The sequence below is a fragment of the Eufriesea mexicana genome, unplaced genomic scaffold (assembly GCF_001483705.2).
Source record: "Eufriesea mexicana isolate 0111107269 unplaced genomic scaffold, ASM148370v2 scaffold944, whole genome shotgun sequence".
Lineage (NCBI taxonomy): Eukaryota > Metazoa > Arthropoda > Insecta > Hymenoptera > Apidae > Eufriesea > Eufriesea mexicana.
Window position 1 is genome coordinate 140,428 of NW_016909080.1, and position 17,278 is coordinate 157,705.

Below are 17,278 nucleotides of genomic sequence, written 5' to 3' on the forward strand. Positions count from 1 at the left end.
TTTTTTTTTTTTTTTTTTTTTTTTTTTTTTAAGACACGGATAAAATAGAATTGTAATAATACATAAGTTGTCTTTTAAACAACGAAATGCACGCGTGTTAATAAGAATTTAAATTAATCATGCACCAACATATTATTAATTAACTAATGCGAAAGAAAGAAAAAAAATTCATCTACATAATCGTGAGCAATCGAACTTTAGATGTTAAGTAATTTTAGTCGTAAACAGAATATTTAATTAACTACGATTCTTATCAGTCCCATGTAACGTGAAAAAGATATTTATGATAATGTAATCACGACATTACATCTTATCACTGTGTCATGATTAATCTGTTTCTTTTGTATATCAAAATTCTGCTCACAAATTTTACAATGTGAGGACAGTATAATTGGTAATAATGGAGATTGTATTTTAATATTCATACTTTTTTGTTGTGTAGATATGTTGGACGATTTCGAGAGTTCCGTGTCAGATATTCGTAAATTTATCCCAAACGAAAAAAAAATGCGTTTGCTTGGTCGATGCGTGTAAATAGAGATATAATAATATATTTATTATTTCCCTTACACCTTTTAACTTCCTTCTAAACAGGAGAAAGCAATTACATGTATTATTATAATAAGTTACATATAAATAAAAAGAAATGAAAATTCTTCTAAAGTTGATTTTCGTAAACATAATAAAAAGCAAGGACTATATAGAGGAAAGTATATGGTCTTCAATAGGTAATAATTGTAATTCATCACCAATTTTCAAATAACAGAGATCATCCTTCGTTGCAGGTTTCCACGTGATGTTCCATATGAACTCATCTTCTTCTACAGTAGGATCCCTGCATTAAACATAAATATGTAAACGCTAAATTCAAAGTTTAAATTACAAAATCACGTCAAAAATTTACCCTGTTTTAGCAAAGTTAGTCCACATTCTAGTCATTCGTTCAATCGTAATCCGGTCTTTTGTTCCAACCGCTGGTGGATTGGGATCTTTAGTTTTACAAAAAGGTTGATAAAACAAATACGCGACATCATCTACGTGCGACGCTCCTAAAATATCAGAGCAAAGGTTGTACTTGATAGTCGTGTATAAAATGTGATAATTGTGCGATAATGATCTGAAAAAATACCAGGCATAATACGCTGTCCTAAAACATCCGTAAGAGTTCTTTCCTTCCCAATGTATGAATATACACAAAAGTATTTAGGTGAATTTGTACATTTTATTTGATTATCAAATATTATCCTTGCAGGGATGCTGAAATAAGTATCAGTTATTAAATCTAAATACTTGTCTAGGTTTTCTTTAGTGACCGGTCCTCCACTGAAATACCAGTCCTCCACCTTGAGGACTAATTTTTCAATTTCCTCACTGTTTAAATTTTTCAGTTTTGCCATATATCCTATATGTTCACGTAGTAACGCATTGAAAGCTTTTATTGCGTTTACAGACGTATCTAAAGAGGAAAAAAGTTGTTTAGTATCGATACTCGTAGATTGGAGAATGTTTTATCCAAGAGAAAATTACCTGCGACGAACATAAGGCTCTCGCGCGCTGTGTGACTGATTATCAGAGGAACGTCTGCAGGTTTCATAATTAATTGTTCTATCGGTTCTGGTAAAACAGGATTTTCCGCTATTTCATCGCAAATGGGCCCAAAGGAAGGACCTAGAAATCTTAATTTCTACAAAACAAAAGAAGAAATTCTTGTTGTTTCAATACATCATACTTGATTATAATCTTCAAATAAATTAAAGAATCTCTCGCCTCTGTTTTCATAATGCGAACTTGAGCCCTCACGATGTCTTTGGCCGATACCGTTCGTAAAAATTTCAAAGTTTCTACAGGATCCGTGGAATCATTTCCAAGAAACGAGGCGAGTTTGAAACAAAAACTAGATTCACTTTGACTTGAGTTCCAAGTACAGTTCAGTGTTCCACTTTGTATAATCATTTTATGAAATAACCCTAAGTGAAAAATTGAATTAATAAAATTTATTAAATATCTTCTTAAACTTCCATGTATTTTAATGAATCACGAATAGCGCGAATCTTTTACCTCTCGCGCGTGGTGATACCAGTAAAGCATGGCTCAGAACTGCCCCAGCGCTAGCGCCGAAAACAGTGACATTCTTTGGATTTCCACCAAAGTTGCTAATATTTTCTTGTACCCATTCCAAAGCTGCGATTACATCTTTCAAACCTTGATTTCCTGCTGCATCTCGATGACCCAAATTTAAAAAGCCTTCAAAATTTCAAAATAATGCAAAAATTTCTCAGTTTTCTTTCATGAAAATGTGAATTCTTTTTTGAAATGATAAATCTTTTTTTCTAAATCACATAAATAAACAAAACAAAACTAACCGAATGCACCGAGTCTGTAGTTGGTTGTGACAACCACCACATCCTTCGGGAGCAAATAATCAGCTCTGTAACGCTGGAAAGACGAACTGCCGACTAGGAATGAACCTCCATGAATATAGAACATAACTGGCTTCGATTGTGTGAAGGAATTTGTGTAGACATTTAAATAGAGGCAATCTTCGTTGCATACTATTCCGAAAGGCTGGATGTCTAATAATTGTGGACAAAAATATCCTTCGCTGTCGGTAGCCTGTTTTATTCCGGTCCATGGTGGTAGTGGTTGTGGATCCTATTTTTTGCAAGAAAAATTAGATATCGCGTAGATCACTTTCTTTTAAAGTGCAACAAACGCGTAGTTAAAGATAAATCATGCCACGCGACACGAATTTTTCAAGTTACTTAGGTTAAATAAATATTTAATTAGGTTATTAAACTATCTCGAATTTTTTTCAACTCGAAGAAAGCTGTCACATTTTTTCAACGAAATGACGAATATTTTAGGCGTATGATAAAACAAAGGTGCAATAAAAATTAGACAAGAAATGTAAAAAATTTACCTTGAATCTGAGGTTGCCAACGGGAGGTAGAGCGAAAGGAATTCCCCTAAAAGCGATGTAAGATGATCCTAGGACACTTTTCACTCTCACACCCTGTAATTGGCCTTGTTTCACTGTTACTATCGGTTTACTCATTACTAACCAATCTGTAGTCAACTTGAGAAGTTGAAGCCTAAAGGAAAGTTGTACGTTTGACACAACCCACTCTCGTACTAACGTATTTATTAAACACTTCAAATTTTCGCTATTCACATATTACGTAATTAAACGTGATAACAAAAATCGACGGTCTAATTAATTGATAAAATGGTGTCACTTACATTCATTATACAAATATGTTAAATACACGTTTGCTTAAAAGGTTTGACAAGGAAATATGTAAATAGGTTATTACAAGTACTTTAGTAATATTTTACTAAATTATAACTAAGTCATTAGTCATATTTTATAAATACTCACTTTTTTTTATCAGTAATCACTATATTTTATACATACCATTCATCACTATGATTTATAGCTTTATTTGTCTTTAATTCAAAATACAATGTCAGATGATATAAGATTTACCTTTTAATATTGATATAACATATGCTGGCCATATTTGAAGTGAAATAACAAAAAATAACTGTCACACTAAATATTAATTATAATTAACATTTGATAAACGGTAATATTATAAAGAAAATCAACAATTGTGTATATGAAACCGATCGTAATATGTATAAAAAAAATTAGTTAATATTCAATTAGAATATGTGAATATAATTATAAACAGTACAGATACATGCAAACTGTATAAATAAACAACAATAAACTTGCTCATTGTATATGAATACAATATTATGGAAGAATTTTTTGCGGCACATTGTTTCTTCAAATACGATTGTATAAAAAATATAATCCATTTAAATTACGACATCGATATAATTTGATGTAAACTAATCAAGCTATAATATTTTAGTAAGTGCAGTTTGATTAGATTTATTACGTTTTCTTTAACGAAATTTCATGTTTTTTAGAGGGGGGGATAATTTGACAATATAAAAAAAAAAAATAATATCAAAAGTTAGCGTTTCATTTTGTCGAGTATAGGAACGACCATGTCAAAAGATGGGCGTTTTCCTGGATCTTCGTTCATACAAATTCTAATAAGTTTAGCAAGATGCGGTGAAATTCCTGGCGGTATACTGACACGTAAATCCTCCAATGCAATCTATAACAAATATCGAAAAAAAACAAATATAATTAAAAAATAAAAAATTTATGCCAAATTAATAATATGTAGATTGTAACCGACTTTCATGCCACATTCCATCGGCGAAAGATCTGCAAATGGAACTTCTCTAGTCGCAAGTTCCCATAGCAAAACAGCAAAACTCCACATATCACTGGCCTCAAGATTTATATCCGCTGGACGTTTACTTAGAGCTTCTGGCGACATCCATGCCGGTTCATAAATACGACCTACCTCTTGAAATGAAAATTTCGAATCTGCCATATTTACGCGAGCTGTTAAATCTTCATCAATCTACAAACATCACATTTAATGTTTAACCAATCCTTATATTATATTATACCACCGTTAATAACGAAGAAAGTTACCATAATATGTTTACTATTAAGATGGAATCTACATCTATTTTGTCTTTCGAGCCCATGAAGAAATGCCATAGCTCTTGCAACATCGAGCGCAAGTCTAAGTGCACGCGCAGTATCGACAACGACTCCTGTACCACCATGTAAAAGCCTATGCAAACTTCCACGTGCCATATATTGCGACACAGTAGCTAATTGTGGTGGTTGATTGACACAACCAAGTACAGGCAGTACATTGGGATGAGAAAAAATCCTTAATTTCGGGAATTCTTCGTTATAGTCCCTCGAGATGCGCGCCGTACATTCACGTATGTTCAAAATTTTTGCCACAATATCATTGTTTTGCCAACGTCCTCGCCAAGTTTCACCGCTTGGTGTACTAGCTAAGTGAGTATGTAGAGATAAATCTGCCATGTTGATCCCTTTGTGCCTTGACAGCGTGGCATCACCTGAATAATATAACTAAATGTTCGTAATTACAATATTAATTAATACTTCTTGATCTAGAAAATATGATACTCACGACTTCTAGTTTTTAAACCTAACCAGCTTTGATCTTTAAACTGAATCTTTTTTAAGTCCTGTCCATATTCCACAGCCAAATCTAACAGAAATTAAGTTAATAATATACCATAAAAGTACACTATTACAAATACATAATTAACAAATATTAATAGTAGTGTAATTTTTTTATCAATTATAATGTACCATGTAATCTTTTAGCCAAGTGACCTCGTGCTTTATCCAAAGGTGTATCGCCATCTTTATTCGCAATAGATACAAGAGCACCAGCAGTCACTAATTCCTCGGCAACTGCTTGATCACCCCAAAAGCAAGCATAATGAAGGGCAGTGTTACCATGCTCATTTGTGACATTAACATCTGCTCGATTCCTGAGTAACTATAAGAGTAAATTTTATTACATTTTTAAAGATAAAATATAATAATTCCCTCTAATAGGTTTCTTTATTTCCTAAAATGGTTCACTATGCATATATCATTTTTATTTTATTATTCAAACATGTAATTAATTATATCTAGCTTACCAATTGAACTATTTCTTTATGTCCATGGGCCGAAGCAAGATGAAGAGGAGTATCATCCCCTCTATTAGTTGCATTTATGCGTGCTCCTCTGCTAACTAGTAACTCTGCCAATTTTAAGTGCCCCTCTTTGCAACACCAATGGAGAGGACTGAACCCATGATCATCACTATACATAGAATATGAAATCATATATGAAATCAAATTGATATTATAAGTTGATATAATTCAATATAACGGTATAAGAAAAATAAGAAGAAATAAAAACTAAAAAATGATAAACAACAATTAAGAGAAACAAATAATTCTCAAGATTATCATTATTTATAACTAAAAATATTGATACAAATAGCAAATTTTAAGTAACTAGAAACTAATAAAAATGTATTAAAAAAGAAACAGAAAGTCTAATAATTTTAAAAAGAAGTAATAAAACCTAGGAACCATAAAGCGGCACTTTCCTCCAAAAAAGGAATTTTCCAGTATTTACCCTTGATTCATGTCATGTTCAGTGTCGTCCAGCCAAACGCGTACTTGCATGGCATTTCCTTCTCGACACCATTGAAAAATATCCTCCATCTTTTCAATAATCAAATAAAATAAAAAAACTGTGTAAATATTATAACGGGGGAGTGGCAGTGCACCGTGCGCCAAAACACTGTAGTCGTCATATACTAAATATAACCATATTTCCGCACAAGCAACGTTGGCACAAAAAATGCATTACTTCGATGTACTTAACAGATCAATTGATAGCGAAATTCAATGTACTATCGAGACATTGAAACATATATCGATTTATAATAGCACACAATGTTTAATATGATAATTTGATCGTACATCGATGAGTACAATTGTACATCTGACCATATATGATGCGTGGAATTGTGTACTGCCTCAGACAGGAGGCAGTTACTTCATACTCCCCACATCTTCCACAAAATCTGTGTAAGACTATCGTAGTACCATCTATTCAATAATATATAAACTAGTATAAGAATTGCTGGATACATTATCGATGCGTTTATAATTTTACAAGATTAAAAGATTAAAAGATTAAAAGATATTGTAAAATAATTATTAATTGAGTAAATTATTTATTAGAATCATTCGAAAATTATTTTTGTACTACTTTGAAATTGTTTTATCATTTTAGTATGAATAACGACATTACCGATACAGTATACGCTGAAATTGTATTGTAATCATTTGCACTTAACCACAATATACTTCAATTATTAAAATAACACAATATACACTCTTTTAAAGATGTAAAAGAAGGAATTTGACTAATTTCATCGACTTTTATTAGTAATTATAATAGTAATCGATAATTGTGGACACTGTAATACCGTCGTTGCAGTTGATTTCTACGAGTTGAAGTTACACTTTGCTACACTAGATGGGAGGATGAGAACATTTTAATTTATTCATAACGTTCTTGGTTTAATGATGTAAAATTGATAGTCTTTCTGTTACATTTTCTGATTTATATTGTTGCTGACGTTCATTTCAATATTAATTCTTAAAATTATTTGAAGAGATAAAATTAAAATTTCAAAGTCTATGTCCTTTCTCTCCAATTTCTTCAGTGGTAAAGGACAAGATAGCATGCGGTATAGATGCCATTAAAGTTAACTACTAATAGAACGAATCATCAAATCCATAAATAATAAAAAAAAATCTTTAGATTCTGACGAATACATTATCATATACAATTTCGGGAATATAAATTTGTAAAAAGGTTTTGGTTTCCCTTGATATTTTATTACATTCACTTCTTTATATTTTATATTTTTCAAGATATAAATTCGTTTCTACACGAACTTATATTTTGTAATCTCAAGCTTTGTAGACTGAATATAATTCCTAAACTAATAGTTGTAAATCCTAAAAGGTATAAAACAGTTTTAGAGAGTACAAAATCTTTGATATTTTACACTATCGGTAATTTAAAAGATGCAACGATGCAGAAGACGCAAAAATCCTTTTTATGAGATGATAGATGTGTCTCATACTACGCCTATGACTGAAAATTGTAGCGTTATTTAAACAAAATTCATACCTTTTTCGCACATAACCTCTAATCTCGCCAAACACGTTATCGTTAGAAATGCATTGAAAAAATTATTAAGCTTTTAACAATTTTCACGCTACACCTTTCACTCAACAACTACACAATGGAATAACAACGAAACATAATCTAAATGTACCGTACGATCGTTTTTTGTCCTTCGATCAATATAAAGCAATATACCTCGTACCGGGAGAACTTAATTAAATCAAGACAGGAATAAAATAAATCCAAGAGGAAATCCTCTTATCTTTCATTCTGATTCGATGTCATCCGAAAGACTTTCTGGGAATAGTTCTCGTACTTACCCTTGGATTACTTTCCCCTCCGTGTGCAACGATAATTACACGATTTTCCACAAATCGATACCTTGCTGAACAAGCAATACTTAATCCTGCATACACATACTTCTCTTTCGGATTCTTCGATCATGATATGCATTTCCCAATAAACGTCATTCGAAGCCATAATTCTTCTGTAGTGGATAGTTAACACGCATTTAGCCAATGATTTTTCTCTCTAACAATCGATGATCTTATTGGTCACTAGCCAGGCAGGCCTCCGGTACGTGATATTGTGGCAATTTTATTTGAATTGTTAATGCGCGAATAATATGTGCTAATTAATAGGCGTGCACGAGTCACGTGATCGTACATCGATAATAAGCGATGGTGCTATTTACACCTATTTACACCTGTTCCTTTCATTACATCACTCGTTTTTATCTGGTTCATTATGATTTTATACTAAGTAAAATTCTGAAACTAAAACTTTCTATTAACTGTTTCTGTACCTAGCGTGCTTTAAATATTTTATAATACAATATATATACATTCTACAATATCTTGGTACAATCTAATTATAGGTTAGTATTAAATGTGCATAATGATGTTGTTTGCTCTTGGTGCATAATTAAATCATTTTTGTTGGCTAGGAAAAAATGCAATAATTGCAGAATGTTATTTGATTGTACCGGTATCGAAGTCAAACAAATATTTGAAAAATTCACACATGCTTTTTATATATGCTAAATGTCTTGATTGGTACCTTTTCCCTTATCAATAGAAAATAATGATTTCCATAAATGCATCGTACACTTTAGAGTAGGTTAACTCATGTAACGCAGTAGAACTTGGAAAGTAGGTTAGCTATGTGATCAGAAAGTGATTTGAGATCTTAAAAAAAGGGTGAAAAAGAATGGACGAAATTTTTAAGAGGTTTCGAAGACATCGTGCCCTAATATCCGATTTCTTAATATCTTTCGTTACAAGTAACGAATTGAAAAGAATAAATCGAAGCGGTTGAAATGTACATAATTATCTGAACAAACCGTATCATTTTTCGCGCGGAGTTTCCCTTGTGTCTTATAATATTAATTATATCTGTTACCGATTCCGTTTAACTAATCGACTTCAACCTTGCATATCTATTAAAATAGTATTGTCATTGAACGAGGCACTTTCGTTGTTCTCTAGTATATCGCAGGGATACGTAATGTAGATGTGTTCGTTCGTGACGCGTCTAAACATAGAATGAAATCGAGGATAATAAATTACTAGCACGTGAGAGAACTTCACTGGGAAGAACGACGGGTTTATGATGGATATCGTTAAAACCATATCCCTGTTTTATGTGGAACGGTGATTTAGAGGAAAAACAGTGGCACGTAACGTAGAAGTGTCCAGTAATTAACGATCGATATAAATTGTAACTTTCGTAACGACTCAACGCATTAATAATTAAAAATTGTGAATTGCATTACTCGCGGTATAAAACCAAGCTGTGAATTATTCAAATCTTTATTGTCATCTCGAGAGATCGCACACGTACATATATGGGTCGCAAAGCGATAATCACAGCGATGTTGCTGTTAAGCGAAGCAAGTTTGGAGGATCATCGAAACGGTTGATAGAAAGACATAAAAATGAGTGGAACATGGTGAAATAAATCCTATTTATCGGCATACTGACAACAAGATAAAAATCTAGCCTTGTATCGCAGGTGTGGTCTAATGTCATATAATTTTTACGTCGGTTTCACGTCGCTGCAATATGAATAATGACGTCTTTATCGGTCGACCTCCTGCGCATTACGAACAGTAATTCTAAAATTGCACACGATGCCGTTCAACTCGACCGTGCTATATGCAAAACGTTCCGTATTTTTCTTCTTCCCCTTCCTTTTTTTCCCCTTTTTCTTTTCTTTACGCACGATTTAATTAATTAAGTGAACACGATACGAGTTTATGAAGTAGATGATAAACAGGTTCGATTAAGCAAGTGTGAGTCAAAAAGCAACGATTGATACGAAATGGTCACGGAAAACGGTTCTATTTGGTTTTGCAGCGATATCGCAAAGATTTGGAGAAGAAAAAAATGGATGCTTGGTTGCACAATTCTGCCCTTGGTCTACATCGTTTCTTTGAACAGTCTGCACTCAACCTCGGGCAAAAGTGGAGGCCAAACACCGATGGAGAGGGAAAAAACGTTGTCCACAATGTTGAAACCACGGCTAATTATCGTAAATGAGAAATAGAGATATATAAATGAAATATGAACAAAATTGATAGACGAAAGTGTCGAATAGAAATATTATAAGCCGATAAACGCTTTAAATGTTATTCGAATACAAGGATATTGAATATGACTGTTTGTGAAGTGACCACGCGAACATGGGGGCTATTCGTGCATGGCGATCCTTGAGGTAATTATTAATAATTAATTAAGGTTATTTACATACGTGTTATTTATCATAGGAATTTAGAAATATAGATCATCCCACGAGGGAGCGCATAGGGATAGTTTGAATATTCGTTGAAAACGTCGAGGTCAATAATTATGTAAAATAGAAACAACCATTTAGCGTGAAGGAACAGGTATTTAGGCGTGGATTAAACACCAACTTAGAACACAATAAATTATTATTATTAATAATAGTTACTCCATAATTTATTATCTAACAAACTTTATCCTTCAATTCGAATTATTAAAGTCACGCATAAAATCTGTATTTCATTTTAATTTCTTTTCTTACGAAAATTATATTGTACAGTATAAAAATATGAGATTATTTCATTATCTAAATCAATTATGCATGAGCATCGACTCTATCATTAGGGTTCTCCTTGCGCGTTTATCGCAATCAAGGGTTCAACAGTAGTATTTAGTAATAACATGCATGCAAGAATAGAGTTTACGTCTGTTGAATACTGCCATATGTACAGCTTGTAATTAGCTGAAACATCTAATGATTTAATTTGTACGACGTGTGAGATGGAAAGTGCTTTGTCTGTACCTTGAAACGTGTTACAGAAGGCACGCAAACTATCTTACGAGATGGGATCTTTAATCGCTTGTCTGCACGCAGTTTCTCTGTAAATTCAAATGTGTATTCAACTCTGTGTATTCAAAGTTAGCGCAATTCGTATCTTTATTTTCTCGTTTTAATGATCTAACCTTCGTAATTTCGTTTTTCTTCATTCACGAAGACATCGCGTGAACGATACACCAACGAATTATAAACTATAAATATTTTATACCATCGTGGAATAAAATTAACGATGAGTCTTCTATCGATGATGTACGCTGATAATCATTGTCACTTTTCTTATTGTTCTTTTCCATTTGCTCGCGTGCGTCCAGCGATTATGCAAGGATTCGAGCAATCGCGTGGCTTTGTTCCGTGTAACTCGAAAGCCCGTGGAATAATTAAGATACTCAATGATTCATCGACGTCAGTTAATGGATTGCCGCGGATATTCTGCTTTCTCTTAATAACAATCCGTGTTTAGTGTTAAAAACACGTGCGTTTTATATTACAGAAAACGCGCAGGACTCCGGAATAATTAACGGGAAGAAAGAAATATACTCTCAAAGGGAATTGATAATATATCAAATAATTTAAACGTTAAAATGTAACTTGGGATTTAAAAATTCGAAAATTTGAAAGCTCGAGGATTGTTAGAAATAATTAATTCTTTGTAACACACAGAGGTCAGATTGACGTCGTTTATATTTTTTCCAGATAATCTCACCGATAATTATACGAATCGCGAAAAGAATAAACAAAAATCAATTTATTCTCACACTCGTAATAACGTCACGTCTATTGAAATACTCCTGCACATCCATCGTCTTCACTTTCTGCTCGTGTATACGATATTAAATTACTTACCAGCCTGTATTCTGACAATTTTATTAAAAACACGTCACGTTCGATTAACGTTGATCAATTACGCGACTAATTGAAGTATATTAGTACTGCAGTTTCTCAGTTACAAGAATAATTTCGATAGTAACGGCAGTGAACGAATTAATTAAATATATCTTTACACGAACAATCTGTTAAGATTATGGTAATTGAACGCGAGTTAAATGAATCGAGATTTCGCAATTAACGCGAGTTTGCAGTTATTAATTAAGTATATGATATCGATATCGTATTCTTCCGATATTCGCAATACAAATTTTTAAACGACTGCGCAGTTCCAAGGGAATGGAAAGAGTAGACGCATATGTATTATAGCGAATTGTTTGTAGGTTATGTTTACAACTCAATCTGCACAGTTGCGTAACGCGGATAAAAAATAATAATTCGAAAAATGCACGCATGACATAAATTTTCCATAGTCCTTATAATTCCTTTTCGAGATTCCTCGTTGCATTTAACATCGTATCCGTATTTGGAAAGCAAAAGTCACTCGATCTCGATACACGCGATGATCAAAATTTATAGTATACGGTTGTGCTAATTTCCGATAGGCTAATAACGCATTATCCCATATCGAGAAGCGAAGTCGGCCAAAATGAAATTCGCAGGCAGTCATTTTTAGACGGAGAAACTCGTTCGGTTTCAACCTCGACCTCGACAAGAAGAACAACGGCTATTTTTATCTAATTTACACGTCAAGGCAAAGGCAAATTTCGTGATTCCCTTCATCGTTTCACTTTATACTGCAATATCGCGATTCCTCTCCTTCTTTTTCTCTCTTTCTGTTTTTAGCTTCATTTTTCCTCTTAAACTAATAATTCCCTTCATTTTCTCGCCTCGCGTAACAATTCCACTCCTTCATAGTTTCAACGATCTCCTTGAACATTATTTATTAATTTAAGCAACGTAAGTATTAATGTAAGTCCATCGCCGTACGACGATATTTATGAGACTATCGGTAAAAGTAACCCCTGAGGTATCTACATTTCGAGATAAGTGCATAAATAATTGATACGAGCTATGCACATTTTTCGTCATTCTTATTGCGCATATCGTATGCCATTTGTAAATAACATTGATAAAATTAGTAATCTAACATATGAATTAAGTTGCGCCGGGAAAAACCACCGTGACTTTTTGCACTCTGAATTCCGTACATTTTTCTTCTCTCGTCTATCAGGGATTGCAGGTCACGTAATCGCGTCGATTATCGTAATTAGTAACCGAGTCCCTCTCGTTAACGATCGTCCAAACGTTCATTACGATTCGTCGAGAATTTCTTGTGCAGCTACGCGTTGATTTACGCGAGATTAAAAATAAAAAAACCGCATTACGATTGTTAAACGATTAGAATTTCTGTACGGTTTCTCGTTAGACCATAACCGCGTACCTGTTCGTATCTTCGTCGGGTATATTCTTTCGCTTGTACGCGTATAATCATCGCGAACTGAATTATGATTTATATCGCGTAGTTACACCGTGATACACAAACGTAATCTTACGATAAATCGGCGAATACAGGCTAGCTTCATAATATTTATCTACTCGTCATTGAGTCTCACCGTCTCTTCGTTCTTTCATCGCTCATTGTCGACTATCGCGAGTCTTATTCACGTATAATTCAGTCATTATATTACAAACTGACAGATACCGTTTAAGCGTGTTCATAAAATGGTCGTGTGTCTAGGTGCAGCGTTGGTGTTCGGTGTGATCGCAGCCTGTGTGGCATCCTGTTACTACTGCAAAAGGTTGTACCAACAGTATGGTAAGTACGCTACCGATTTTCTCGATCACGTTCGTTATCGGCAAGCGAATCCGAATTTTTACTAGTTGTAACGTTAATTACAAATATTAATCGAGTCACGAGACACTTCATCATGGATGTTCTTCTTGGACTCGTAACTAGAGGATTAACAAACAGCGATGGAGGAAAGCAAGAGTCAAAATTTACTATCGTTCTTAACTAAAGTCAGCATCGTGACCCGCTGACACGATCTGCCTATCTTAAAGGATAATAAGATTTATTTACCGCCGACTGGACGAAATATCTTTCGCAATGAACGTGTTCGTGATCAATCGACTTTGTTACCCAATTTTGTTTACGTTTAGTTATCGCGAAGCAAGTCGACGCAAAAGGAACGAAACGTAATCGATCGCGTGTCGTTTAATTGATTTCGCGAGAAGGGAAGAGAAAAAGGAGAGGGAGGGATAAGGAAACTGACGAATTTTTTCAGATAAAGATGAGTCGATCGACAGTGAACCACCTTTGGTTCGCATTAAGATATCGCATCCCCAACAAGAACAAAAATCTTCCAACGAAATTGGCTCCGATGCGTCGGACAGCAGAGGAAATTCTATCGATTCGAACGAAGCTGAGGAAGTGAAACAGGTTGTGGAAGATGCAGGACCGGTTTCCATGGAGGAGCCACGGACTGTTTCTGTGAAGCTACCCCCCGATCGACGCAGGTATCGTCCTGTTGGTTTATTAATTTATGGATACACACGGTTCGTTAATTGATAATTATGGCGATTTTCAATTAACGAGACAAACATCCGCAGGCAAGAATACAGAGAATATAGAAAATCGTTCAGGGTAAGAACGGTATTTAATAATTCAGGTTACGAATTATATCGCTCGAGAAGTTAATACCCTTTTACGTAAATTGACATTTTTGCACGATATGAAACAGGTGATTCGATTTACTTGGTACAGCGAAATCTTTTGCAGGGTATCGTCAAAAATTTGGTCGACCGCGTTGCAGAACCAATTAAAAGACATTACGAATTCTTCATCGGAGATCTGTGGGAGCACGAGGGTGGTACAAGCTCAGATCGAAGTGAAACCTACGAATCTACGTGGACGGAAAGATTCCCTAGGCGATGATTGCGATAATTCTTCGCGATGCGCTTCCACCGAGAATCATTTGACCAATGAAAAAGGTAGGAAGCTGTCCTTTGTCGCCAAGAAGCTTAAGAATCTAAAGAAAACGATAATCTCCTCAAGGTTAGTGCATGAACTTTTCAACAGCTTTCGTAATCGTTTTATTCGTAGACTGATGTTATCGAAAATAATAATAATAATTAATTCGAATAATCCACGCTACTGTGTTAATTATACTACCCTACTGTTATACCAAACTCCATTCTTGTTTAAATTTCCAGACCTGCCTGTTCCGTTCGAAGATTTCGGAACCAGAGGTTAAGTATTCCTCTTGAAACCCATAATCAGCCCTCACCGATCGTCGAATGTTCGTCGTTGCTTCCAAACAATCGATTCGTCGACGTATCGACCTCGACGAGGATAAGTGCAAACGCCTCGAATCTGAGAGCGCAGCATGACGAAGCTATGGCGAGCTATAGCAATAGGCTGAGCGAAAATGGCGAAACTTCGAAGCAAACGGGGAACGATCATCAATCGATCGTCAACTCGAAATCGGAAACGTTGCAAGAAGTGGTGTCGTTGATCAAACGTCAATCCATAAAGGGAAAATCGATTTGCGACGTGACGATCAACGGCTTAGCTATCAATCATGCTGAGTTACTGGATCTGTTCGAGGCGAGCGAAGGAGAAACTAGATCAGCGTCCATCGTGTCAACCAAGGAAGCCTCGATCATTTCTATCAAGTTCCATCGTCGACGAAACGACGAGCTGTCCGATACGAAAGACACTTCCTATTACGAGTGTCCATTGACTAAATTTTACAGAAGCTTGCCAGAACTGTTCGAGGATATATCCTTCCCTAGGTTGTTCAGGTCCCAGGAAGTCCTCGAGACGTCCAAACCTACACCATCCATTCGAGTTTCCGATCACTCGATGGGGTTGATGAATTCCACGAACGAAACATCGTACATATCCATTCCTCGAGTAAGGGGCAATTTCGTTGCCAAAGAGTCGGTGTTCCAGCGAGGACGAAATCTGTCCAGGCGAGTTGGGAACAGTCACGTGGCCAGATTCGTTCAGGAACATCTGACATAAGATCCACGCGAAGGTTTTCTACAAATATTTTATCACGATTTACGCAATGATACGCGCGTCTTGTTCAACGAAATAATTTTCCTTTTTCGTTCCGCGAAGCAGGACAGGAATCCCAGCTAAGATTCTTGATCCTGCTTGCGATACCGAGAATGATTATTTGTATAACGCAGGTGTTTTTATGAAAACTTCTGCAATCTCGTTCTCACCTTGACTGCGAGTAATTAACGACGAAAACACGAATAACAATGATCACATCCATATATTCCTAGAACGATGCTAGGTAATTAGGTACTAGATAATTGAATAATTAGATGATTAGCAATAATAATTGAAGACAAAGCGACTGTAGTCCCTCCAAATATAACACTCGAGTAAGTTAACGATTTTGTAACTTTTATACCGATGAAATGTATAGAATGTGTAAGAATAGCAATAAAATGTATTACACGAAATCGTTCGCGTACATGGAATCGTTTAGAGTCGATTAACGCGTCAGCTATCTCGATCATTTCCATTGATGCGTCTGTTTCTTCTGTATGCGCTCAGGCCCAGTTACCAGGTACGGTTTTTCAAAACATTCCGGCAATAGTAATTAGCAATAGTAATAGACGCTTTGTCAGGTTCGCAACTACAAACTTGCATGATAACGATTCAAATGAAAATTCCTCTTTTTGCCATTGCTCGCTTTATCGCGATCTTGATCTACGTTATATAAATTTCCAACAATCCTGCAATGATATCGCACAATCGTTGCGATCTCGACTAAGCGAGCGTTTTCATAGAAAATTTCTTGCCACGATTTCCACGGCGGACGATCCATGTGGAAAAGATTTCTGAATAATCGTTAATTACGCAATGAGACCATGCGTACGTACATCCTTTTTTCTTTCATCGTTTCCTCATTGTGTCATTCCGAGATGCGCGGCTTAATTAATCGAGACGAGAACATGTTCCAGGTATTCCTATAGTTGGATAACAGGAGGCGTTCTTCCTCGCGATGATGGCTTTTTCCTTTTCGAACCTGTCATCCTCGTTTGTATTACATACTACCGTAGGGTCGAGAAATTTAATGCTTTTATAAATTCGCTCGTTATCTTGATCGACCAAGTGCCAATGCGTGTTTCTATTCACGATGTGCATTGACACGATCAGATAATGAGGAATAGCGAACGTTCGAAAAAAGAATTCCTCGCTGTAATTGTTGTAAATATAATCATATTGCTTAACTCGACTAACGTTCGTTAATCAGGCGATCAGATAGGGATCAAGCGAAAACGGAACAAACGGTGTTTTGACTTTCTTGACATACGATTTCTTTTCGTTTCTGAATCCTTCCTTTCGTATCAGATATTTTCCAGTGGTTTTCCTCTGTCACTGTACAATTTGGTTGCATGCCTCATTCACGATCGATTATTCGAATGAATCTTATCATTATTCAAGATTAAGTTGATTTACACACC

At 35.0% G+C, this 17,278-nt stretch overlaps 3 protein-coding genes across 3 annotated transcripts; 1 reads left to right on the forward strand and 2 right to left on the reverse strand.

Moving 5' to 3' along the window:
* Window positions 1-681: 681 nt before the first annotated feature.
* On the reverse strand, window positions 682-3,142 carry LOC108547123 (esterase E4). The gene is made up of 8 exons (XM_017899509.1): window positions 2,921-3,142; window positions 2,364-2,652; window positions 2,059-2,244; window positions 1,768-1,967; window positions 1,528-1,684; window positions 1,130-1,456; window positions 905-1,049; window positions 682-835 (listed from the first exon to the last, which is right to left on the reverse strand). The coding sequence occupies exons 1-8, from the start codon at window positions 3,053-3,055 to the stop codon at window positions 697-699; spliced, it is 1,578 nt and encodes a 525-aa protein (XP_017754998.1). The 5' UTR covers window positions 3,056-3,142; the 3' UTR covers window positions 682-696.
* An 831-nt stretch (window positions 3,143-3,973) lies between these two features.
* Ilk (integrin linked kinase) lies at window positions 3,974-7,989 on the reverse strand. The gene is made up of 8 exons (XM_017899511.1): window positions 7,942-7,989; window positions 6,050-6,138; window positions 5,563-5,728; window positions 5,225-5,417; window positions 5,040-5,120; window positions 4,523-4,965; window positions 4,218-4,448; window positions 3,974-4,133 (listed from the first exon to the last, which is right to left on the reverse strand). Exons 2-8 carry the CDS (start codon window positions 6,136-6,138, stop codon window positions 3,987-3,989), a joined length of 1,350 nt encoding a protein of 449 aa, XP_017755000.1. The 5' UTR covers window positions 7,942-7,989; the 3' UTR covers window positions 3,974-3,986.
* Window positions 7,990-13,429: 5,440 nt separating this feature from the next.
* On the forward strand, window positions 13,430-16,217 carry LOC108547114 (uncharacterized). The gene is made up of 4 exons (XM_017899501.1): window positions 13,430-13,607; window positions 14,077-14,308; window positions 14,571-14,846; window positions 15,005-16,217. The coding sequence occupies exons 1-4, from the start codon at window positions 13,514-13,516 to the stop codon at window positions 15,816-15,818; spliced, it is 1,416 nt and encodes a 471-aa protein (XP_017754990.1). The 5' UTR covers window positions 13,430-13,513; the 3' UTR covers window positions 15,819-16,217.
* The last annotated feature ends 1,061 nt before the right edge of the window (window positions 16,218-17,278 follow it).